Below are 27,620 nucleotides of genomic sequence, written 5' to 3' on the forward strand. Positions count from 1 at the left end.
TCATTAGAAGCAACTGCGGTCTGTACCTCGTGGTCTAACCACTCTTTGTTCCAGTTTTATTGCAGGAGATTTTCCAGAGTTCCTGCCTCAGAGTTTTATGACCCTTTGTCCGAGATTTTGTGCGATCAACTGATAGTGGCTAAGAGCACCCAGCTCACCGTTTTATCAGCTGACCGCTGGAATCGAGACATCAGCACACCAGGAGGACTTCTTTCCAGTCAGTCAGTCATTTTCTACCGCTTATTCCATAGTGGGTCGCGGGGAAGCTGGTGCCTATCTCCAGCAATCTATGGGCGAGAGGCAGGGTACACCCTGGACAGGTCGCCAGTCCAGGACTTCTATCCATTTAACCCAAATTACACATTTTGTCCATAGAACTGCTGGTTTGATCTTCATAGACACTAAATGCGCATAAATATATATTTATTTTATTATTATTGTTAGGTAGTCATTTTTATTCCCTTTGTGTAGAACAGTGCTTGTTAGTTAGGTGAAGGTGTTTGGACCAGAATAATGGTATATCAGGATTATTTGGCTTCAATAAATCTTCATATATATATATATATATATATATATATATATATATATATATATATATATATATGTATATATATATATATATATATATATATAATTAAGAGAAGCGTTTGTGTTTATTTCGTGCAAAAGGGATTTATCTGTCAAGACAAGTTCGAAGATCCTCTTGGATCCTCCAAGTGGTTGAATAAACAGTGACAGTTGGTGGTTTTGGTTAATAATTAGTAATTATTAAAGAGCTTTGAGCCCATAATCACAACACCAGAGGACATCTCTGATTTCTATTTGTAAGTAATGATTTTTGGTTAGAAATTAGTTTTTTTCCCCTCAAATTATGATTTTAAATTATAATTCTTGATCAATATTAATTAATCAATAATCATAATCCTTACACTGGGCTCCATTACTGTTGATATTACTTAAAATGAGTGGCCCCGGTCATGTGCCTAAATACTGAAATGTGGGACAAACACTCCACTAAGATTAGATGTACACTATGCTTTAATTACAACTTCAGAGAATAACAATGGGCAAACAATCTTGTACATTACATCTGAAAATAAGGAATAATGATACTTTTTCCTCACTAGACCATGTTCTACTCAGAGCTCAGAACCACAACCAAGAGCTAAGATAGAAAACCTCCCACTCCAGTCTTTCCATGTTTAAATGTAACTATGACTTCCACGTGTAAGTCTTTTAGGAGGTCCAACGCCACCAGGCCACCTTCATGCGATCCCACACAGCATCTAAGGAGTCAAAGGCGGGACGCACATCCAGAATGGAGAACTGGTAGTTTTTATGGTTAAGTTCACCATCGTAGTAGTCGATGACGTAGCGCACCTCCTTCCCACAGCGGTCAACAATCCAGTCGTGTCGGTCAAAAGGCAGCTCATAGCTATGGAGACACATTCAGTTAAAGCCATTTAAATTAATCATTTTAAATCTGACGGACTTAGGATCTGTAGAATGAATTTAGCAGGAATTTTGCCCACTATGTTGCATAATTTATTATTAGTGGAAATGTACCGCATCAGACAGTGATAAATATGTTTTCTTTAAATAAATCAGAAACACCCACTATATTAATGTACTACAGGTGAACCTCAGACAATAAAAAAAATGTGAAAGTAGAACACTTCTGAGCTCACCCCATCCAGTGGCGGACACGAGCCCTGGGAGAATACTCCTTGGCTTTCCCACCAAACTTCTTCAGGGTGGGCCCACATGGACACTCCCTGTGAGAACACAATATCAGAAATGTTCACGAAACTTGTCATTGTTTGAATGTTATGTTACTGAATGACTGTCACTTACTGTGCATGCAAGGCTTCCCACTTAAGGATCTCCTGCCAGACCTGCTCATTGTTTTGATTGTGGATTTTAATAATGTTGGTCATGTCCTGGGGAGCGAGGTCATCATCCCGCCAACGCCATCTGCAGAGCGAGATCAAATGAAAGTCATTACGTTATCAAACACCAACATCAAAACAAAATGAGGCAGCTGAACATGAAGTACACATTACAATAAGTTGAAAAGTTAGTAAATAATGCTTCTTTCGGAAAATAAGGGAATGCACGTATTCTTGGGACCCACGTCTGTACAACCCGAATTCCAGAAAAGTTGGGGCCTTCTGAAAATCGAAACAAAATAAAAACCAAAAGACTTTCAAATCATGAGTCACAAGGAACAAATTACAGAAATATTTAAGCTAAGAAATTGTGCACCTTCACCCATTAAATGAGCTCAGTTCAAATTTGAGTCTTGCTAACAGGTCCCAAAACAGTCAGGGCAGGGGCATGTTTGGTACAATGTAGCATCTCCTCTTTTTTTCAGAACACTTTGAAGATGTCTGGGCATCGACCTTGTGAGTTTCCGTTTTGAAATTTGGTTCCAAATTTCCTCTTTTTTTCAGAACACTTTGAAGATGTCTGGGCATCGACCTTGTGAGTTTCCGTTTTGAAATTTGGTTCCAAATTTCCTCTTTTTTTCAGAACACTTTGAAGATGTCTGGGCATCGACCTTGTGAGTTTCCGTTTTGAAATTTGGTTCCAAATTTCCTCTTTTTTTTAGAACACTTTGAAGATGTCTGGGCATCGACCTTGTGGGTTTCCGTTTTTGAAATTTGGTTCCATTTTTGGTACCAGCTGTGGAAATCTTTATTGCAGATTTTGTTTAATGATGCACCAAATGTTTTTTATAGGTGAAAGATCTGGGCACTAAAACCTTTAAATAAACTTCCAGAGTTCCTTTCACAACAACAAGCTGTCCATACCGTATGAACGTATGCATCCCAATACTTTCAGAGATGCTGGCTTTTGGACTGAATGCTGATAACATTTTTGGAAGGTTTCCCTCCTCATTAGCCCTGATGCAGCATCCGCCATTACAAACAAGAATGTCTTGGACTCTTGTCTGACCATAGTACATTTTCCTACTTTGAAACTGTTCATTTCAAATATGTCTTGTCCCACAGGAGACAAACGGTGCTTCCTTGACCATGCTCAATGTTCTAAAAAAGGTACTAGGTGTTAGATGTGCTGTTAATTTTTCACCCCGCATAGTGTTTTGCATGTAGTTCCAATTTGGTCTAATCTGCCTAGAGCACCTGCTTTAACATTTGCCATGTAGCTTAAATGACTTGTGGCAAACCTCTAACAAAATTTTTCATAGCTTTCTTTTAGCAGTAGCTTTCTGCTTGCCACCCTTCGAGAAAGGCCACATTGTAGAAGTGCATGACTAATATTTGTTCTGTCACACTTTGCTGACAAATTTGACGGCATGCATGACATGTATAACAACACAGTAATAGAAACAACAGATGGTCTCAATGGTGGCTTTAGTATTAATTAACTGACTTTACATGCCTCGTTGTAAAGTCCATGTATTTCATTTAATGGAAGACACCAAGAATGCACAGTGACCCCTGTTCTAGTTCTAGGTATTAACACAAAGTCGGATCTGGTTTCAACCCCCAGCTCTACATGAAAGCTGTGTAAAATCTTAAAATGATTTAAGTGCAACTTTTTTAGTACTCGTGAAAAAAATACCCACAAATCAGTCAATTTTATCATTGTTTATACCCAACTGTGTAACACCATTATAAAATAACTTTAAGAAAAAAGTAAGCTTTTGTGTCACATTCACACAGAACACAAAGATCCTCTTTCTTTATGCAGATGACATATGTGCAGCTGGGACTGACCCCTTCCGCAGCATGGCATTCCAGAACATCTGCTCCGATGGATAAACCCAGTTATTTTCTGAGCCGTGGCGGGGAATCTTGGACTCCTCTCTGTAGATGGACAGTTTAAAGGGCTGATCTGGGGCTGGGGTTTGGTTCGGAGGAGGCATCTGTGCAAGGATAAAAAATTTTATTACACACACACACACACACACACACACACACACACACACACAGTACAGACCAAAAGTTTGGACACACCTCATTCAAAGAGTTTTCTTTATTTTCATGACTATGAATATTATAGCTTCACACTGAAGGCATCAAAACTATGAATTAATACATGTGGAATTATATACTGAACAAAAAAGTGTTAAACAACTGAAAATATGTCTTATATTCTAGGTTCTTCAAAGTAGCCACCTTTTGCTTTGATTACTGCTCTGCACACTCTTGGCATTCTGTTGATGAGCTTAAAGAGGTAGTCACCTGAAATGGTTTTCACTTCACAGGTGTCCCCTGTCAAGTTTAAAGCCTTATAAATGGGGTTGGGACCATCAGTTGTGTTGTGCAGGAGGTGGATACAGTACACAGCTGATAGTCCTACTGAATAGACTGTTAGAATTTGTATTATGGCAAGAAAAAAGCAGCTAAGTAAAGAAAAACGAGTGGCCATCATTACTTTAAGAAATGAATGTCAGTCAGTCCGAACAATTGGGAAAACTTTGAAAGTGTCCAAGTTTGAGAACTTTGGTTCCAACCACTGTGTCTTTGTGTGGCACAGAAGAGGTGAACGGATGGACTCTACATGCCTGGTTCCCACCGTGAAGCATGGAAGAGGAGGTGTGATGGTGCTTTGCTGGTGACACTATTGGGGATTTATTCAAAATTGAAGGCATACTGAACCAGCATGGCTACCACAGCATCTTGCAGCGGCATAGTATTCCATCCGGTTTGCGTTTAGTTGGACCATTATTTATTTTTCAACAGGACAATGATATATATATATATATATATAAAATGAAACATGATCTCGCTAGATGGAAATCTCTACCCACATCACTCAAGGGCAGGGTTGCTTCAATAAAAATGATGGTCTTGCCAAAAATCAATTACTTATTCTCAGTGATCCAAAATAAACAGTCATCTGACTGGTTTAGATCTCTGGACTCCTCCATCACTAAATGTCTTTGGAAAGATAAGCCCCCACTTAAAAACGCTACAGAGAACAAAAGATAAAGGAGGACTAGATCTGGCTAACTTTCATCATTACTTCTTAGCCAACAGGCTACAATACATCTCAAAATTGTTTCAACACAGTCCTCTAGATGAACCCTGGCTAGACATAGAACAGACATTATGCAATGATATTAAGATTTCAGATCTACCATTTATTAGCTCAAATATAAAACAACATGTATATTGTGACTTCCGGTTTGCCATGAGAACAGGGTAGACGTTGCGACGGAGGGCTCCGAACAAATCAATCTTTTAATTAAATTCACCACACAGACTGCTACTTTCGCCACCTGTCTTTACAATAATATCTTGGCTAGTGTTTTGAACTTGGAGTAGAGCCGCTGCTCCTCCACATCGAGAGGAGCCAGTTGAGGTGGCTCGGGCATCTATACCGGATGCCTCCTGGACGCCTTACTCGGGAGGTGTTCCAGGCACGTCCCAGGACACGCTGGAGGGACTATGTCTCTTGGCTGGCCTGGGAACGCCTTGGGCTCCACCCGGAGGAGCTGGAGGTGTCTGGGGAGAGGGACGTCTGGGCGTCTCTGCTGAGTCTGCTGCCCCCGCGACCCGGTCCCGGATAAGTGGAAGACGAAGAGTACGAGTGTTTTGAACATTAATTATCCACCAGTGAAGGCTTGTAAGAACACGAGAGGAAGTAAGAAGGAGGACGCTAGCTTAACGCTAGAGGTTATCACCGTACTGCTATAGCAACACCGGGAGGCTCTGAAGTCTGAGTTTAAATCCTCAGCCAACATGCTTAGCTCTAAGCTAGACCAGGTATAGCTGTCCCTGGAGGAGCAGGCAGAGCGGGTCTCCTCCTTGGAGCTTGCAGCAGAGGATCTGAGCCAACGAGTAGCTAGCCTCGTCATGCGCTGCTCTCTGTGAAGATAACGTCAAGCTAAAAGACAAAGTGACCGACCTGGAGAGCCGCAGCAGGCGGCAAAATATCCACATCCTCGGCCTGCCCGAAGACACCAAAAGAGGGCGCCTCTCTAATTTCTTCTCCAACCTACTCTGCGAGCTGCTCGGGAAGGAGATCCTCCCAACCCCACCAGAGCTGGATAGAGCGCACCGCTCTCTCACAGCGAAGCGGCCTGCAGGGCGTCCGCCTCTTCCGGTGATCCTTCGCCTACATCGATACCTGACCAAAGACCTCATCATCCGGGAAGAAAGGAGGAGGGGGAGGCTCGACACCCAAGGTGCGCGTCCCTTCGCATAGTGGAGGACTACAGCCCAGACGTCCTTGCCCGACGTGCGGAGTACAAGGCCACCATGGTGGAGCTCTACAAGCGGGGCCTAAAGCCGGCTCTTCTCTTCCCCGCCCGGCTTCGCATAACGCAACCCAGCGGTGCCAAAAAGTTTCTTGGCTCAGTGGAGGAGGCTCAACAGTTCATCAAAAGCTCCCAAAACCATCGGAGGACCCATCAATGAACAGCGTTGCTACTTAAATAGTGATGCTGTAGGTGAGGTAACAAACCACGCGTGTATTGAGGGTCTGCTCCAAAGGCATGTGGATGGCTGTTTTTTTTTTTTCTCCTCAGTGCGCAGCTAATGCTGTTAATGTACCATGCTATCTCATCACTGGAGGATCTACCTTGCCCATTCTTTTGGTTCGTATTGATCTTTATTTATGGGAGGGTACCTTAATAAATACCTGTTTGTGTCACAGCAACAGCTAAATAAGGACTGAAGCCTCTTTTCATCTTTATTCACCTTATTGTTATTCACCTTATTGTTATTCTGAGTTATTTTCCAACAGTACTACTCTTCTAGGGTGATCATGGTGACCATTAAAAGGTACCTCAGAATTAATATTACTGTGGGGGGTCTACACCTATTTTGTGCCCACTAGGATAAAAAGCTAACTCCGACTGCACTGTTCAATGGTTAGGATTAATTGGAATGTATGTACCTGACTGTTGTGAAGTGCCTTGAGACAACATGTGTTGTGAATTGGCGCTGTATAAATAAAACTGAATTGAAAAAAAAAATTTGAATTAGGAGCAGTGGTACGTTTGCGATAGGTAGTTCGGTTTTACTGAAGCCAAGGTTATTAGTTTTCGGAAGATTAAAACATAGAATGCTAAGTTTGGAAAGCTTGCTGCCATTTTGTTTTGTTTATTTTGCTTGGCAGCCATTTCTGTTTGGAGGGATGTTTTGGGGTGGGTTAAGGTCGCTGCCAGGGGTCTCACACTGTACCATAACTTTTTCTTCACCTTTTTTGCTTCAATCTCTGCTATATATATCTCTGTTATAGTGAGTGGGAAATTGTACGGTACTCAGGTCGCTTTGGTGAATGTCTACGCCCCTAATACAGATGATGAGAACTTTTTTAAACAACTATTCTCTTCCCTACCAGATCTTAATAAATACTCACTGGTCTTGGGGGGAGATTTCAACTGCTGGCTGGACCCAGCTTTGGACCGCTCATCCATTAAAAGCAGTATCATAAGCAAGTCAGCATCAGTTATCCTAAACTTTCTATTTGAATTCGGACTGTGTGATGTGTGCCACGCTTTAAATCCCGACAAGAGAGACTACTCATAGTTCTCAAATGTACACAAAACTTACTCAAGAATTGATTATTTTATCATTGATACTAAATGTCTACCACAGGTCAGTACTTGTGACTATCAAAGCATAGCCATTTCAGACCATGCTCCAATCACTATGTCCCTGTTTCTTCCTCACCTTCCCCTAAGAGCTGGACCATGTCGTTTTAACTCAACCTTCCTGTCGGACGAAAACTTCCGAAAATTCATTCAAGATGAGATAAGTTTCTTTTTTGCTACTAACTCCTCCCAAGAGATGTCCAGCCTCGTAGTATGGGATGCCTTTAAGGCCTATAACAGGGGCCAGATTATAGCCTACTCAGCAAAGATTAAGAAGCAGTCCACCTATGAATAGAATAACCTATTGCAACAAATCAAAGAGATTGATTTAAAATACTCTCACAATCAATGTCCGGAACTTTCCAGAAAACACGTCGTTAAAGCAAGGCTAGACCTGCTTACAACACACTCAGCTGAACGTTTGCTGTCACATGACAAATCCAAATTTTATGTGCACGGTGACAAGGCTGACAAACTATTGGAAACTCTGCTCAGGGGCTCGAGGGCAAGGCAGACCATTTCTAAGATTCGAAAACAAGATGACTGTACAGTCACTGATCACGGACAGATCAATGATGCATTCAGGGACTTCTATAAGGAGCTCCACTGCTCAGAATCACAAACTGTTCTAGCATGACTGATGATTTCCTAGTACAACTTTATATTCCTGTAATCTCACCAGAACTCAAAAATAGGCTAGACAAACCCATCTCTCAGTCAGAAGTCTCCCTAGCAATAGCCTCAATGCAATCTGGCAAATGCTAAGGCCCGGATGGTTTCCCCTCAGAATTTTTCAGTTCTCAAATCTACTTTCGGTTCATCTTAGTTCCACCCTTACCCATTCTAAGCAAGGATCTCTCTCCCTAAGTCATTCTATGAAGCCTGTATCACACTTATTGCAAAAAAGGGAAAGGACCCAATGGAATGCACCTCATACAGACCTATTTCTCTCCTGAATAGAGATGTCAAAATCTTGGCCAAAATTCTTGCCCGTAGGCTTGAAACCGTTTTACCAAGTTATTTCAAAAGATCAAACAGGTTTCATTAAAGGTAGGCACTCATATTTTAATGTTAGAAGGCTGCTTAACATTGTTTATTTCAGCGCCACAGACTTGGCTGAGAGTGTCGTCTCTCTAGACGCCGAAAAAGCATTCAATAGAGTTGAGTTTGATTATCTTTTTGAGTCCTTTATAAATTTGTACCAGCAGCCATCTGCTACAGTCCGTACCAACTCTCAGGCCTCAAAACCATTTAAGGGGCACCCGTCAGGGCTGTCCTCTAAGCCTCCTGCTTTATGATCTAGCCATAGAGCCCCTCGCCATTGCATTGAATGCCATTAGGGAGATATCTGGTATTTGGAGAAATAACATGGAACATAAGGCGTTGCTTTATGCAGATGATCTTCTACTTTTTATTTCCAAACCATCAACCTAATTACGCTCTCGATCTGCTTAGCCAATTTGGTCGGCTCTCCGGGTATAAGCTGAACCTTACCAAGAGTGAGCTTTTCCCTCTGGGCGATAATGCAACTATACCAGACTTTGCCAACTTGCCATTCAGAATTGAAAGACAAAAATTCACATATTTGGGTGTCACAGTGACAAAAAAAACATAAAAACTTATTTAAAGAGAATCTGATTCCCCTGCTGAACCAAGTGAAGAGATCCCTCACAAAGTGGACGCCACTCTCCATGACCCTTGTGGGACGTATCAACTCAATTAAAATACTATACTACCCAAATGTTTATATCTGTTTCCGGCACTACCCACTTTTATCCCCAATGTGTTTTTCAATGAGTTGGACTCAATTTTTACATCTTATGTATGGCAGGGTAAATGTCCAAGGCTCAACAAGTTGCATCTTCAAAAATCTAAAGAGGAGGGGGGGGTTTGCCCTTCCTAACTGTCGATTCTATTACTGGGCTGCCAACCTTAAATGCCAAGTATTCTGGTATTTTTACCATAACTCAAGAGACTGTCCTGATTGGGTGACTATGGAATTACGCATCATATCCATCCCAGTCATACTTTGTTCCCCACTTCATCAAACTCTATTCTAAATCCAGTAGTGAAACACTCACTGAAAATATGGGGCCAGTTTAGGAAATACTTTAAACTCCACAATGTTTCCCTCTTGAGTCCAATCATTTTTTAAAACCTCGAACTAAGGTTTGTAAAACTCTAAAGCGGAAGCTCAGTGGAAAAGCACCAAGGGTGATAAAATGATGGAACAAACAATGGAGTGCCCAAGCCACGAGGTCCAGACTGAAATCTGTTTTAAATTAAAAACTTCCAAAGATCAGCTTTAACTCCTGGCTGATTGGCAGTGAGCAGGATGAACGCACCCAAACTGGTCAGAATGGTCTGTGTGGAGGAAAAGTAAAACCAGAATAGCTTCTATTTCTCCAGAGGTGCCTCCGAACGTAGTCTCGCAACACTACGGCTGGAAATGGCAGTTAAAATTGTTTGTTTCCTCAAGTTTTTTGCTCTGCTGTGATGCCTGTTGAGCTGCAAAGTATGCTGAGCTGCATAGTACAGTTGTTTACCTGACCAAAATGGCATGTGTGACCCAACAGTGTAAAACACTTGTTCTCCCCACTCTATACGCAATTGACTTTACAATGGAATATGATGTGAGATCAGTCCAAGTATGCATGGTGTTGTTCTGGACGAGAAACAGCCTGAGGGAAGAAACTGTCTCTGTGGCAGCTGGTTTTAGCAGACAGCGCTGTGTAGTGCTGACCTGAAAAAAAAAGCCTAAACAGTTTGTGTGCAGAATGTTTAGGATCTGCAGAGATTTTAGCTGCCCTTTTCCTGACCCTAGACCTGTCTAAGTCCAGGATAGAGGGAAGGTCATACCTCTCTGCAGCACAGATTGTTTGTTGCCGTCTGGTCCTGTCCAGTTTTGTGGATGAGCCAAACCATACTGAGATGGATGAAGACAGGAGAGACTGAATAATGACATTGTAAAAGATGACCAGCAGCTCCTGTGGAAGGTTGTACTTCTTGAGTTGCCTCAGGAAGTACAGTCTCTGCTGGGCCTTCTTCCGAACATTATCTATGTTTGAGGACCATGTCAGGTTCCAAGAAATGGTGGTTCCTAGGAAATGGAAGTGGTCCACAGCGGAGAGTCTTGTTGAGGGGGGTATGTGGGGGTGGTGTTCTCCAAAGGTCCACCATCATCTCCACAGTCTTGAGTGGGTTAAGTTCCAGGTGGTTCTGACCACACCAGTGTACCAGCCGTTCTCCCTTTCTGTCTGTACACCAACTCATTACTGACCTGGATCAGTCCAATAACAGTTGTGTTATCTGCAAACTTCAGGAGTTTTACAGACGGGTCCGTTGAGGTGCAGTCATTTGTGTACAAGGAAAATAGGAGTGGTGAGAGAACACACCCCTGGGGGGCACCAGCGCTGATGGTTCTTGTGCGGAAGAAGATGCTCCCCAGCCTCACCTGCTGGTCCCGGTCCTTCCGGAAGCTGGTGATCCACTGACAGGTGAAGGCTGGGACTTTGAGCTGGGTAAGCTTCAGGTGGAGGATGTCTGGATTGATAGTATTGAAGGTCGAGCTGAAGTCCACAAACAGGACCCTGGTGTACATTCAATTCAATTCAAAAATACTTTATTAATCCCAAAGGGAAATTAAATGTTGCAGCTCATATTATGCAGGTTTCTCAAAGAGCTGTTGTAGATGCTAATCATCTCCTTTGTTTTAGTCATGTTCAAGATGAGATGATTGTTTCCATACCATGCCACAAAGCGGTCCACCACCTTCCTGTACTCAGCTTCTTGTCCATCTCTGATCCACCCCACAACTGCAGAATCATCCGAGTATTTCTGCAGATGGCAGGAGTCTGTCTTGTACTGGAAGTCTGAGGTGTACAGTGAAACACAAATGGTGAGAGTACAGACCCCTGTGGCGCTCCTGTGCTGCTGACTTTCTGGTTAGACAGACAACCCTTCAGTCTCACAAACTGTGGTCTGTTTGTCAGGTAGTCTTTGATGCAGGATATTGTTGAGGCCTCCACCTGAGTCTTCTGGAGTTTCTGACAAAGCAAATCAGGTTGGATTGTGTTAAATGCACTGGAGAAATCAAAGAACATAATCCTCACAGTGCTGCTAGCTTTGTGCAGATGACAGTGGGTCTGTTGAAGCAGGTGTATGATGGCATCTTCAACTCCAACTCTACCACAATAATCAAACTAAAAGGTGTCCTGGTAGTTTATTGTTGCTTACTTGGGTGGGCCAACAGGAGTCTCTCTAGGGCCTTCATGATGTGGGATGTCAGGGTAACAAATCTAGTCACCGAGGACTGACGGGTGAGGTTTCTTTGGTACCGAAACAAGACAGGAGGTCTTCCACAACACTGGAACTTTCTTCTGGGCCAGACTAAGGTTGAAGAGGTGCTGCAGAATTCCACAGAGCTGCCCTGCACAGGCCTTCGGGACTCTAGGACTGGCACAATCTAGACCTGCAGTCTTATTCCGATTCAGTCTCTCCAGTTGCATCTTTACCTGACTTCTTGAGACACACAGGTGGAAGGGGGAAGCAAAGGAAGCATCAGCATCTTCTGATATGGTTGAAGGCAAACATGTAGAAGCAGAAGGGTCTAGGGCTGAGGTGGAAGATAAAAAATTTGAGGTGTTACTGGACAGCTGTGGGTCCTGTGGGTCAAAGGAGGGTGGAATGTCTGTTTGGCTGTGATCAGGAGAGGAGGATGCGAAGCTTGTTTCTTAACTGAACCTATTGAAGAATGTGTTCAGTTCATTGGCTCTGTCCAAACCTCCATCAGTCTGATCATCCTTCTGCTTGAAGCCTGTGATCTTCTTCATCCCTGTCCACACATCTCTGATATTGTTTTGCTGGAGCTTGCTCTCCAGCTTCTTCTTGTACACCTCTTTACTGTCTCTTATCTTGACTTTAAGTTGCTTCTGTAAACTCCTCAATAATTCTCTGTCTCCCTCTCTGAAGGCTCTTTTTTTCGTGTTAAGCAGGTCCTTCAGGTCACTGGTGATCCAAGGTTTGTTATTGGGGAAGCATCTCACGGTTCTGGTGGGGATGATGTTATCCACACAGAAGTTTATATAGTCGGTTACACACTCAGTCATGGCATTGATGTCTTTCACATGCTGTTGTTCAAATGGAATAGACAACTGGGGGGAAATCTTTGGCGATTAGCAAGACACACTCAGTAAAGGAGTGGTTCTGCAGGTGGTGACCACAGACCACTTCTCAGTACCTATGCTTTCTGGCTAATGTTTTGGTCACTTTTGAATGTTGGTGGTGCTTTCTCACTTGTGGTAGCATGAGACGGACTCTACAACCCACACAAGTGGCTCAGGTAGTGCAGCTCATCCAGAATGGCACATCAATGCGAGCTGTGGCAAGAAGGATTGCTGTCTGTCAGCGTAGTGTCCAGAGCCTGGAGGCGGTACCAGGAGACAGGCCAGTACACCAGGAGACGTGGAGGAGGCCGTAGGAGGGCAACAACCCAGCAGCTGGACCTCTACCTCCGCTTTTGTGCAAGGAGGAACAGGAGGAGCACTGCCAGAGCCCTGCAAAATGACCTCCAGCAGGCCACAAATGTGCATGTGTCTGCACAAACGGTTAGAAACCGACTCCATGAGGATGGTATGAGGGACGTTCACAAATGGAGGTTGTGCTCACAGCCAAACATCGTGCAGGCACTTGGCATTTGCCAGAGAACACCAGGATCGGTAAATTCGCCACTGGCGCCCTGTGCTCTTCACAGATGAAAGTAGGTTCACACTGAGCAAATGTGACAGACTTGACAGAGTCTGGAGACACAGCGGAGAGCGATCTGCTGCCTGCAACATCCTTCAGCATGAGCTGTTTGGTAGTGGGTCAGTAATGGTGTGGGGTGGCATTCCTTTGGAGGACCGCACAGCCCTCCATGTGCTCGCCAGAGGTAGCCTGAATGCCATTAGGTACCAAGATGAGATTCTCAGACCTCTTGTGAGGCCATATGCTGGTGTGGTTGGCCCTGGGTTCCTCCTAATGCAGGACAATGCTAGACCTCATGTGGCTGGAGTATGTCAGCAGTTCCTGCAAGATGAAGACATTGAAGCTATGGACTGGCCCGCCCGTTCCCCAGACCTGAATCCGATTGAGCACATCTGGGACATCATGTCTCGCTCCATCCACCAACGTCACGTTGCACCACAGACTGTCCAGGAATTGGCGGATGCTTTAGTCCAGGTCTGGGAGGAGATCTTACACACAATACTGAGCCTAATTTTGACTTGTTTTAAGGACATTACATCAAAGTTGGATCAGGCTGTAGTGTGTTTTTCCACTTTAATTTTGTGTGTGACTCCAAATTCAGGCATCCATTGGTTAATAAATTTGATTTCAATTGATGATTTTTGTGTGATTTTGTTGTCAGCACATTCAACTGTACAGAACAAAGAATTCAATGAGAATATTTCATTCATTCAGATCTTGGATGTGTTATTTGAGTGTTCCTTTTATTTTTTTGAGCAGTGTACTAATGCAACTATCAAAAATTCCTCAGATCCACAACAAATACTGGACAATGAAAAATTTGGCCAAAACCCAACCTTCCTGATGGAAGCTGCGCTCACTTGCTGCTTGAAGGCAAAGGAATAATGACTTCTTCTCGTGCATTGAGAATGTCATCTAAAAATATTATGTCTTATTAGAGAAACATCTGGAGACTTTCAAGGAAGGTAAATAAGCTAAGACACCTGTCATTTGGTTGTCAGTGGGTCAGGCTAAAGTGATGTCATCAATTACAGGCCACTTTGTTCAACATTCGTTCACAATGATTCACGCAAGATTTGGTGTGGATCCGATGATGTATGAGTCCAATAGAGCTGTTTGGGGGTTGACAAATGTCGATCCATATTTAGTTTGGAGAAAATTGGACAGGTGTGACCTTGTTTGTGGAAGTTTTTACACATTCATCTTTTATAGCAAGAAGTCAGATGTTGAGGCTTGACCACGCCCACATGTTTTGATGCAGCAAAAGCCTAATCCTATTCAGTTGTTTGTAGGTTGGCAAAGGTTATACATATCCAGTTTGGAGCAAATCGGATCATGCATGTATGATTTTGAGTTTAACATACTGAAATGGCAAGATATCAAAATTCGTCACGCCCACACGGCTTGATGCAGCCAAAACCTCTCGATAACTTTTGATGTCCAGTACCTTGAGAGTATACTGAGTGATTTTGAAAACTGTAACTTAAAAGCTGCAGGAGGAGTTCGCTCAGATACAATGCGTGTAAACATGAAAAAATGGCAGCATTGATTAAAAATGGTTGAATTAGTGTGGTGCTTGGACAATGCCTCCAAGAGACGTTTTGTAGGTCCTGAGAAGTTACATACGTGTAACTAATTTCATAATCTTCAGTCAAAACATGGCTTGGAGCTGATTTTTTAAAATGTTCTAGGGGGCGCTGTGGAGGAATTAGGCCACACCCACTAAATATTTCACTTGATATGTTTTGGGGACGCACTAAGATCAATCATATTGAATTTGGTGCAGATCAGATCATATATCATCATCCACCACCAGGCCCAGCTACCTACTACAGCCATCCACCACTTAGCCCAGGAACCTGCTACCAGCACCTCTTCATCCGGACCATGCCGCCATGCTACTTCACCTCAGATCTCCACAACTTTAAAAACCACCTATGTCCGACATCTGGATCAGATTAGCAATGCCGTCCACTACACAGACGCTCTCGTCATATGTTTTCCTATAATTTCACATCACCCAACTCCATCCTTTCTATCAGGTCCGGTCGCAATCCAACTTCCTACTCCCGTTGTCACAAAAAGCAACAGGTGAATCTATCCAATCTCCATCCACTTCCCTGGTCCTCAGAGACCATCACAAAGCAACACCATCTGAAACTGGCTCTGCTCAATACTCGTTCCCTCAACAATAAAGCCCCGATTCTTAATGGATTCATAACAGATACTAATCTTAATTTCCGCTGTGTCACTGAAAAATGGCACAAATCCCTGAATTATTTCCCACTAAATCAGACAGCACCCTCTGGCTTCACATACATTGAGAAAACACGCGCAGAGGGGGGTGGAGGTGGTGTTGCAGCTGTACATAGAAAGGACATTAAAACGACCTCCGTCTTCATTCCTGATGTTCCTTCATTTGAACATATTGCTTTTAAGCTGTCTGGTCCCACTCCTCCAGTCATTGCAGTCATTTATCGACCCCCTAAGACAAACCCCTGATTTCTCTCCAATTTCTCTGACTTTCTGACCCAACTATGTGCCATCTCACCTTCATCCTCCTCTTAGGTGATTTTAATTTCCACATTGACGACACAAACTGCAAACCTGCTACTGAGTTCCTGTATCTGCTATAATGCCTCAATTTCACACAACATATTAACTTCCCAACTCACTCTTGTGGTCACACCCTAGATCTTGTCTGCTCCTCCGGTCTCTCAATACATCAGGTCTCGAGCCTCATCCTCAACATCTCAGAGCACCTGGCAATCACTATGGACATCAACATCTCCATTCCCATCCCCAAGGACAAGTGCAAAATAACCTTCAGAAACCTCAAATCCATCACTCCCTCTGCCCTCTCAGTCTCTCTTACCACCAAAATGTCCTCCTCCCCTCCTCTGTCATCTGATAACCCCTCTGACCTTGTGACTTATTGTAACCACACACTCTCATGTCTTGATCAGCTGGCTCCCATCAAAACCAAAACAGGCACTTTTAGGCATCCTGCTCCCTGGTACACCACTGAACTCCACCAAATGAAATTCCGAAAGCAACAGCCGGAAAGACTCTGCAAGAAAACTGGTTTAACTGTCCATCACCGACTACCTTCTCCAATACAAAGATGCTCTTAATTCAGCTCGGTCCTCCTACTACTCAAACCTCACACACTCTGGCTCGTCTAACCCTAAGGCTCTTTTCTCCACAGTAAATAAACTCCTTAAACCCAGTGATAATATCTCCAACTCCTTCATGGTAAATAAGTGCAATGCCTGTCATTTTTCCAAAACAAAATAGACACCATTCACAGTAATATGATTACTACCACCACCATCTCAACCTCCTGATGTGATTCCCCACTTGGCCTTTATCTCAGTTCTCTCCTGCTACCCCAGTGGAGTTGTCCAAACTCATTGCAGACGTCCGAAGCTCCACTTGTGCTCTGGACCCCATTCCATCCAAGTTTGTAAAAGACTGTCTCCCTGTCATTTGCCCACTTATCACTGGCATCATCAACTCCTCTCTTAGTTCTGGTTCAGTCCCCCAACCTCTCAAACTGGCTGCCGTGACCCCCATCCTCAAACAGCTGGACTAAACCCTGACAATATGAGTAACTTCGGCCCCATTTCCAACCTCCCCTTTCTGTCTAAAATACTGGAACGTGCTGTTGCCAAATAACTCAAAACCCACCTTACTTCCAATGATTTGTATGAACCATTTCAGTCTGGCTTCCGTTCAAGTCACAGCACAGAAACTGCTCTCCTCAAAGTCACCAATGATCTTCTCCATTCCTCAGATTCTGGTCATCTCATCATTCTCCTCCTCTTAGACCTCACCACAGCCTTTGACACCATCAATCATACCATTCATTCTCCCGTCCACAATCCTCCCTCAACATCACTGGTACCGCCCTCTCCTGGCTATGGTCATATCTCACAAACAAGCAACAATTCATCAGCATCAATAACTGCACATCCTTCACTGCTCCTATATCACAACCCCCAGTGTTCAATGGTTGACCCCCTACTCTTAATCTTGTACACTCTACCCCTCAGTTCCATCATCCGCAGCCATGGTCTTCACTTTCACTGCTATGCTGATGATGTCCAACTTTACATCTCCACCAAATCCATCACAACTGGAACTCACTCCACCCTGACCAGGTGCCTCACTGAGATAAAATCAAGGATGGACTTAAACTTCCTCAAACTCAACTGTGACAAGTCAGACATCATCATCATCGGGTCCAAATCCCTCACCAAAACCTCCAACAACTTCAGTCTCACCATTGTTTCATTTCACTCACAAGCGCAACCTTGGACTCATCTTCGACAGCAACCTCTCCTTTGAACACCATGTCAATCACATAACAAGAACTGCCTTTTTTCCTCTAAAAAATATTGCTTGTCTCCGCCCATCAGTTCCCCTCTAAGCTGCTGAAATACTCCTCCATGCCTTTATTACCTCTAGACTTGATTACTGTAACAATATTCTTTATCGTTCATCATGCAAAGTCCTCAAAAAACCTGCTCCCGTGACCACATCACCCCAGTTCTTCAGAAGCTCCATTAGCTCCCTGTCCCCCAGCGAATTCATTTTAAAGTCCTCCTTCTCACTCACAAAGCCCTCCATAACCGAGCCCCATACTACCTCACCAACCTGCTCTACCGTCACACTCCTTCCCGCAGCCTCCGCTCCTCTAATGCCAACCTCCTGTCTCCACCACTCAGAACCAAACACCGGACCTGGTGTGACAGAGCCTTCTCCACAGCTGCTCCCACCCTCTGGAATTCTCTCTCCAAACACATCCGTGACTGTACAGACCTATCCACATACAAATCAAATTTCAAAACTCGCCCTTTCAGAACAACTTTTAATGTATGATTAATGTCCTGTTTTATGCTTTTTTTAAAAATGTCCAGTGCTATGTAATTACAGTTTATTTTTCCTTACTTGTTCTTAACTGCTCTTTTTGTAATTTAGTTTGATTCTTGTAAAGTGTCTTTGAGTATCTAGAAAAGCGCTATACTAATAAAATGTATTATTATTATGATTATTTTTAAGAGGGTAATAGAGGGACTTTTCCAAGCGAAAAACATGACTTCCTGCTCTCAAGCGTTTCAAATTGTATGGCGAGAAGGCAAAGTTTGAGACCTGGCCCCGCCACTTCAACATACTCAAAATCTCACGATTTTGTTAACTTTCGATCCCCCTAGCCTTAGGGGCATACTGACCAGGAGAAGATTATTAAAGTTTGACCTGTATAAAATAGCAAAAACGCCCAGAAATGAATTGAAAAATATTGTAGCGGGATTTATCTGTGTACCAAATATCAAATCTACAACTTACCAGTTGGCCTATCTCAGTTTAGAGCCGTTTGGCCATGCCCATTTCAATTCCATTAAAACACAAACATTTCCCTAAGAGGACAATTTTCAGTGAAGTTTGAGTTTTTTAATGTTATAACCTCCAAAAAGTCAATTAATTTGTCAGGAGAATAATAAACGGAGCGGTTCCAATAAGCCTGGGCAGCGCTTTCGCTGCTTGGGCCTAATGAACACTTCAGAAACAAGAGACCGTTGGAGAAGGCATCAGTACAAAGATGAAAAATTTAAACCGCAGCGCTCGGGCAAGTGAAAGAGCAAGTTCAAATGCAAAGAACAAAACTTTCACTTATAGTTTTAAAGACATTTCTCAAACATATATAAATCCCCTGTAGATTGTTCATGTAGGTACCATATTTGCTGGGTCAATGTCACTCTTCCTGGCTTCTTCAGCTCTCATGGGACATTCCACAAACTCATAGGCCCGGTCCTGATGGGCTGGACCTGCCTCTGCACTGGTTATTGGAGCCTCTGACAGAGAACATGCAGTCAAAGACGAAAGAAAAAGCATGAGACATAAGGGCCATCATGAATGCATTTAGCTAAATTAAGTTACAAAATCTTAAAAGTAAGCCACTTACCTTTGAAAGGCTGAGTTTGATGCATGGGACATCCTGAAGGTGTAAATACTAAGAATATAAAATTCTGCTAATGTAAGTAAATACCTTTTTATTACATATTGGCAAGATACATTAAATATTTGGAAGGTAATAACCATGGCAATATCAACCTTTCGTAGGCTGGGGTTGGTGCATTGGACAGCCCTGAGATGGAATTGCCTCAATAGTCTCTGCCTGGACAGTTGGAGCACCAGCTGAGGACACACCTGACCCCATGTTGACCTATCTGATGATCAGAAGCATATCGCAGACACAGTAAGCAAATTTGTCATATACACTGAAAATGTAAAGAGGACATTTCTCACGAAATGAGAAAATAAACATTCTTGGGTTCATAAGAACAAAAAAAGATTTTACTAAATTTTTGTTGGAAAGCTAACACACATTTGTTTTCACAAATAGAATAAAGGTTTTAAAAAAAATCACAGTTTTAAAAAATCTGTAATGTGTGAAGAAAGGATAGACATATGAGAAAAGAGAAACAAGGTCTGGCGTTTGAAACAGCAAGCTCTAAACACACATACACACACACACAAACACGCAAGATGGCGAACAAACGGACACACGTAATAGGGTCACACATGTGTTATCGGTTCAGTTACACAAAGGAAAAATAACGGTCTTTCTTTTGCAACCCCTTTAAGACCCATATGTACTTTTAAATACCATCAATACAAATATTAACACATATATAACCTTGGGTTGTATCATGAACAAGCTGCGTCACAAATACAGTTGATCTAATGGTGGCTACAGCAATTGTAGAGCTATTAGCTTTTAGCAGCTAATGGAAACATGATCCAGCCCATTTTTAAAGCTCTATTGAGACATTTTAATATGTTAGAGTAGATACGTGGAAAACATAAAAAATATGCAAACTTGTTACTAGACCATTAGTATTTAAACCACTCTTAAAAAAAGTTTGAATCACTGGTATCCTGCTCTAGCTTGGTCTAGGCTCAATAGCCTTCAGCATTAGCTTAGCAAATAATAGACAGTGACAACACAAACATAATGAAATAAACAATATTTAAATAGTTTTATCCTAAGCCAATCTTCTCTGTAAAAGTGCAGAAAAGTTGAATTTAGTCTCTCGAGGTGCTATATAGACATCTTTATATTCGGTTTGGGTCATATGTTTCAGACTGTTCAGTTTTCTCTACCCTGTTAAATTTTTTTACCTTTATCTGCTGCGGAACAGCTAAAAAAGGTCATGAACGTCCGGCTAGCCAATTCGCGTATCCGCCATTTTTATTACTCGCTACAATTTTGTAGTCCAAGCTCAAGTATGCCGATGCTGCAAGTGGTAAAGTCTAAACGTTCAGTTGTTGGGTGTTCTAACCCACACAATTCATTACACTTTCCCCCAGCATCAGAACCTCTTCAAAGTGCCAGGCTAAACTTTATTTTTCATGGAAATGTAACCATATCGGTGGGAAAATTCCTGTTTCCCCCATTTCAAGGATGAGTGCCTTGAGCAAACTCTGCCGGTATTGAGAAGGACTTGCCGAAAGACTTCATCTGATTAAGGGGCCAGTTCCTTCTGTCTATGGAAACGACAGACACAGCAGAGCAGTAAGCCGCAAATAATGCTAAAATGATGACAAACTTTATTTAAGACATGAATTTACTGTGTGTTGAAATGACATCCTGGCCATTGCTTGATAGCAGTAACATTGAACCTTCTGCTTATGTTAGTGCTGTGTGCTGCTTTTAGCTCCTTGAGGACATAACTGTACTTTGAATAGCATTACTTCATAAACAGTAATGCATTGATTTTGCTGTTTTTGTCTTATTTCCGCACCGCTAGATAATTGTATCTCTGCTATCAAACTATAAAAATGGCCCATTGGGGTGATGTGGAGCACTCTTTGACCCGTAGGGGGGCGGGGTGTGAAGCGCCTCAATAGCATTTAAAAGAGACTGCACGAAAACGAGTTGCTCTCAGAAGCACTCCAGAACAGGGGTAAAAGAGGGATCTGTGGGGCCTGTCCTTGTTCATAAACAAGGAATTCAGAGCAAAGCATTGTAGATCCACTTTATTAAGACCGCAACTGAAAGGAAGGATTTAAAAGCATGATGTGTCCCCTTCAGGACAGCTAGCCTCCATTTCAGGCAGGTATGAATGCTGGACGCATAGACAGCTAATCCTTCTTAACTTTAGATCCAAGTTTTGAAAAAGTAGTCTAACTCGGCCAGCAAAGTAAGACATCCACACGCGTTGCCTCCCTTTATGCCGCTCTGTGAAGAGTAAGGTAAGAGAGCGAACAGAGCTGGTTTTTGTACTATGTCATGGGGAGTCCAGCTGTGAGTCATCACCTACGCCATCCTAAAAGTAGGTTGTGCATTGTGGGATTCAGAGTTTTACCAGTATCTTGTTTATATAGTTCAGAAGTTCTCTTACCATGGCTGGGTCCAATATTTGACTCCTCTATAATAAGAGTTGCAAGCCTTACTTCCTTAGCAGGAGCAAGATAAGGCCTTGTAAGATGGCTATTCGCCTGTTCCCATCAGATGAGGGTTTCTGTGCAGTCCATATGTATTTAGTTTAATATATTTTCAATTACAGAGGGGGCTTTAGGCTTCAAAAGTTTATATCTCAACAACAGATTGGTGGATTTACATGAAACTTTGTAAATATGTTCAAATCCTTTCCCTGAGGACATTTTTCTTTATTTGATTTTATGCAGCACTAGTGGCCTTAATTTTACTCTGTTTCTTCGACAATACTTTCGACAGTACCTTTGAAGAAATAGCACATTGTTGGTGAGAAACGTATTTCATCCAGGAACATGCTAAGGAGCCTATTTTGTTCCTCTTGTAGACATCGTAGTCTAAGAATATTTTGAACATTTTAAGATGAGCCATGCCTTTCTTATGAATTCTTCAATTTGGCTAAGTATTGTTGGAATTACATATAATTCCAACTATATATATATATATATATATATACACATGTGTTCGGCAAGTCCTTCTCAATACTGACAGAGTTTGCTCAAGGCACTCATCCTTGAAATGGGGGAAACAGGCCTTGAAATCCCACTTATTAAACCTGACAGGGCACACCTGTGAGGTGAAAACCATTTCAGGTGACTACCTCTTGAAGCTCATTAACAGAATGCCAAGAGTGTGCATAGCAGTAATCAAAGCAAAACGTGGCTACTTTGAACAACCTAGAATATAAGACATATTTTCAGTTGTTTCACACTTTTTTGTTCAGTAAATAATTCCACATGTGTTAATTCATAGTAGGATAGTGGCCAGGTCACTACGTGATACTGGTGGAGGAAAACGTTTCCTGACTCGCTCCTCCAAAACACCCCAAAGTGGCTCAATTATATTTAGATCTGGTGACTGTGCAGGTCATGGGAGATGTTCAACTTCACTTTCATGTTCATCAAACCAATCTTTCACCAGTCTAGGTTTTGACCAGGTGAATAGTAATAGATCAATTATATTTGGACAGAGCTCATGGTGCTTTTGGTAAGATCATGTGCAAAATGGATTGAGTCAAGGGAAAAGAACTCTTCGTATTTCTTTAATTTAGAACGGAGCAGACAACAAAGTAACTGTATTTCAAGTCTTCTAATAAAGGGTACTGAATGTAAAGATCCTAAAGTAGTAAAGAAGGAAATTTTTATGTTTTATTCTGAACTGTGCTCAGCTAAATATTCAGAAGTTGATTGTAATACCTTTTTAGCAGCTAGACTCAAAAAAGGAATCTCAGATATAATTAGTGAAACTTGTTGGGACCATACAGCCATGGGTGTTCAACACTAAAACTCCGGTACATACTTTCCTGGAACCTTTCAAAATAAAGTGCATTAACCTTCTTCCAGCACAGCCAGGAAATGGGGTAACTGCGGACTTCCTGTGGCGCCAATACCCAAATAAAAGCCCCACCTTTCCACAAGTCTTTCTCTTCCACACCGATGACCATTGGGTCAGGAGGGAACACAGCGCGCTGAATGTCTTTTGCTGGCAAAAGGACATAAATTCAACTGGATCCAAGGACCGATCATTTGCAAAAGTTAAGTAGAATGAAATACTGTCTGTGTATCCGGTATTTTCATTCATGAACGGAGAAATTAAGGTGTAAGAGTTGCTTACATTTTCTCTTCGAGGCCCCACAGAAGCAAACGGTGTTCCGAGAGAAGCTGTTTTGACAAGCCGAGTCTGGAGGAAAGACGACGGCCGCAACCGTGTTTACGGTAACGAATAGCTGGTCACCTTCTGATCGGGAGAAACTGAGGAAGTTAGCGGGAAGCTAACTCTTTGTTCACGACGGATATCTTCTTCAAACTTCGCCTTGGGACGACATTCCCTCAACAGCTTCAGAGGTTGGGTTTTGGGCAGATTAACAGATTGGTTTAGGATGAAATGATCTAAACGTTTTCATGTAATGATGTTTGTTTTGTGGAACTCGGCTATCTTGGTGCTAGCATGCTACCTGTAGCACCCAGGCCGGTTCGGGTTCTTTGTATGTTTTAAAGCTAAGATAAACTTTATTTAAAGGGTGGTTTTAACCAGAACATTGCTCATAACGCGCCGTCAGCGCTTATGCATTTTAAACCTGGTATTTTAAAGGTATGTGTTGATTCTGGCGCTAATCTATCTCTAGCTTAGCACTTTAGCTAGCTTCTTTGTTAGCCCAACGGCCAGCCGGTAAGAACACGTGTGCTAGCATTGAGGCTAGTCAACAGAAAGGTTGTTAGTTTTCAAGCTAGTGAATAATAGTCCCCGAACATCATTTACTAAAGTTGATAACTAAGTAAACACCATTAAGCCCCATTTCTCCAGAAAGATTTGGCTCTTTTCCAAAATACTCAATAATATTTCTTCAAATATTATTTTAATAAATGAAGGCAGCTAATTAGACACCGTTGAGAATTAGTCATCCAGGAGGTTGGTTTTATTCAGCAGATCATTATTTAAAACATTATTTTATTAAAATAATATTTAATCTGATCTTGCATTGTGAAGGGTTGTCTAAAGGTTGCTGATTATTTTCTAAGTTAGTTCCAAAACTAACTTAACTTCACTTCCAGATTCTTCAAGATAATCCGTGGTTCTCAAACATAAACATTGCATGGTAATGTTGCATCACTCTTTTTGGTCATGATTTCTAATCATCTTTAATCAACTTGTTTATATTGTACATAGCCCATTAGTTGTCATTATTCTTTAATTCTGCTTGGTAGTTTAGTTGGATTGTTTTAGCATAGTAAAGAGTTTGTTGATTGAAATATGTTTGACTTTGAGTTGACTTATTTTTGTTAATAAATTCTTGTATTTTAAGAAATTGTGTGAATTAATTCCATGTATGTGCAGAGTTTATGCTGTTCAATAATGCCAGAGCTCGTCTCACACCTTTTTATTCTGTCCTAATACCATCGCCTTAATGGGGCTGGTATTCACAGGACAATCCTTAACAGACCGGAATATTATTTGGTAAAATATTAATATTAAAATATTAATATTAAATAATATTCTCAGATTCATATTTACAACAAACTCAATTAGGTTTCTTGAAAGGAAGATCTATTCATAATAATATTAGACTTGTGTTAGACCTTATAGATTACAGTGACATGATTGATGGAAATGGATTTATTATTTTCTTAGATTTTTTCAAAGCATTTGATTCTGTTGAACATAAATTTATCTTTAAAACACTTACTCACTTAGGATTTGGAGAAAAATTCAGGAACTTTATTAATATGCTTTTTACAGACACAAATAGTTCTGTAGCCATACGTCATGGAACATGTAACAGATTCAACATTGATAGAGGTATTCGTCAGGACTGTGGATGTTCACCATTACTATTCATAATGGTTGCAAAGATGCTGTCCATTCTAATTAAAAATGGCGGAATAACTGGAATTGAAGTAATGGGCAAGCAAATAATTATAAGTCAGCTGGCTGATGATACGACCCTTTCCTTGAAAAGGGAAGATCAAATTCCTTTAGCTCTTCAAACCATAAATTTGTTTTCTAGGGGTTCTGGACTTCAGTTAAACTTGGATAAATGTGAGCTGTTTTCCCTGAAAGATCACCTAGTACAATCTCTATTTAACATAAAAGTTAAAAAAGAAGTCAAATATTTGGGAGTAGTGATAACAAAGGATAAATTGATTTCAGAGAAGGTAAATATTGGGGACAACATTGACAAATGTAAGTTGATTCTAAATAGATGGCTACAGAGGGACATATCAATCTTTGGTAGGATTTTGTTAACTAAAATGGATAGTCTCGCTAGATTTATCCACCCGACTTATTCCCTCCCTATATCAACCAAGATGATTAAAGCTATTAACAAACTACATTTTTATTTCATTAGGAAGAATAAAAATCACTATAAACAGAAAGATGACCTGATTAAAACTTATGAAGACGGTGGAGGAAATGCGATAAGACTTCAAAATTATGAATGGTATTTTGAAACTCAAATGGTTAAAGTTTTTTATAAATAATAACCTTTCAATTTGGTCATATATATCCAATTTGGTATTTTAATAGGATAGGAGGGCTTCGACTCCTTTTACGGTGTGACTTTGAGTTAAGCAGATTACCAGTGAAACTTTCTGATTTTCATAAACAGGTCCTTCTTTATTGGAAACTCATTTTTATTCACAATTTTACACCTCATAATACACCAGTGGGGAATAATAGGTATATTATAATTAGTAGAAAATCTATATTTATTGATGAATGGTTCTCAAAATAAGTTTGGGCTGTTGCCCATTTTATGGACAACAAAGGAAATTTTTTACAACATCCGTAATTATGTGACAAATTTAAAATGCATCGCACAAAGGAAAAATATAACCAAATTTTAAACGCTATCCCATTATCCTTTCAGGCTATGGTGCAAGACATATTATATTCTAACATTACTCCTAATCTGAAACAGCTTTGTATTGATGGGGTTCCCTTCTCTGATTCTAGATGTAATAATAAATTTCTGAGAAGCCATTTACTACATTACTACTACGCTCCTAATCCAGTAAGGAGGAAATATATTCTCAAAGACTTTAAGAAAGAGGACATAAAAAAGATTAGGATTAAATTTATGTCGTCCCCGGTTCCACCTAAAGCAAAGGAAGTTCAATTTAAAATTAGGAATTATATTTATCCAACTAAAGAATTTTTAAGAACAAAATTTAAGATAGACATAGGGAACTGTAGTTTTTGTGAGACAGATAATGAGAACTTGAATCATCTTTTCTTTGATTGCATGATAGGTCGGAGATTTTGGTTTGAGTTTCAGAGGTGGATTCAATCCAAAGGGATTCAATTACCTGCTTTCACTTTAAAGAAATCCAATTTGGGATATTTAATAAGATTAAGAATAGTAGTAGTGAATGTGGTATCAACAATCTAATTATACTGGGTAAATATTATTTACATAAATGTTGTTTCTTCAGATGTAGGCCTGATATGACCCACTGGAAAAAGGAACTGAAGTCTTATGCAAAATCTGTAAGTTTTGTAAAAGAAAAAAATGCTGACAAATTTCTTTACTTTCTGAATAACTTCAACTTTCTTGATTAATGCCCTTTTTACTTTACTTTCTTGAATAATGTTTTACATAACATTGGCCTTTGGCTTTTTGTTAACTGTATACGAATGTGTAATGTAATTCTCATTGTAAACGATTGGTACCTGTTTTATTTTGTACTGTAAAATGTTAAATAAAGGTTATAAAAAAAATCTGAAAGGAAAACGTGAATCGACGTAACAGCGGCATATTTTTGTAACATGTTTTTGTACTTTGCAGGTGGCTGGACATCGAGAACATAGGACGACGTGTTCAGCACACCGCAGTTACAGAGAGATGCAGTCTGTGTATTAGCGGCGTTTGAGACGAGAGAGAGGAATCCAATAATTGTTAAGCTGAACCCATCTGCTTATACTAGCATAGCCCTGCTCCAGGGTAACTACAAGCTACAAAACCAAAACAACCACCACCTCCAACTAACATTAGCTAGGATACTAGCAGCTATGTTAACGTTAGATAAAGTGGAAATAAACGTACTAAACTACAATTTTATGTATTTTTAAACGGATCGCAGTAGGCAAGCTTTCAGAAAAATTCCTTCCTCCGGTTTGTCTTTCAGCAGATAATTTTCAGAGAATCAAAAAGACAAACTTACATGTAAAACCAGAATGAAGACACCTACTTCTCTGCTCCAATGTCACCGTGCCACAGCCTGTTACTACCCGATCTGTTCCGGGAGCACGTTCCGTACAGTCAGCTCATTCGCGCATGCGCAATCGAAATTACTTCCGGAA

At 41.2% G+C, this 27,620-nt stretch overlaps 1 protein-coding gene across 4 annotated transcripts; it reads right to left on the bottom strand.

Moving 5' to 3' along the window:
* Positions 1–1,020: 1,020 nt before the first annotated feature.
* LOC124857953 (holocytochrome c-type synthase) lies at positions 1,021–27,620 on the bottom strand. Of its 4 annotated transcripts, none has more exons than XM_047349568.1 (8): positions 27,509–27,620; positions 19,433–19,548; positions 19,284–19,316; positions 19,055–19,173; positions 3,744–3,892; positions 1,855–1,974; positions 1,689–1,775; positions 1,021–1,435 (listed from the first exon to the last, which is right to left on the bottom strand). In XM_047349568.1, the coding sequence occupies exons 2-8, from the start codon at positions 19,536–19,538 to the stop codon at positions 1,237–1,239; spliced, it is 813 nt and encodes a 270-aa protein (XP_047205524.1). In that variant the 5' UTR covers positions 19,539–19,548; positions 27,509–27,620; the 3' UTR covers positions 1,021–1,236. The 4 variants fall into 4 exon arrangements, with proteins under 4 accessions (XP_047205524.1, XP_047205522.1, XP_047205523.1 ...); XM_047349566.1 differs by having other exon boundaries at positions 19,284–19,331; XM_047349567.1 differs by having other exon boundaries at positions 27,482–27,608.

This window comes from Girardinichthys multiradiatus, chromosome 21 (genome assembly GCF_021462225.1).
Source record: "Girardinichthys multiradiatus isolate DD_20200921_A chromosome 21, DD_fGirMul_XY1, whole genome shotgun sequence".
Taxonomy (NCBI): domain Eukaryota; kingdom Metazoa; phylum Chordata; class Actinopteri; order Cyprinodontiformes; family Goodeidae; genus Girardinichthys; species Girardinichthys multiradiatus.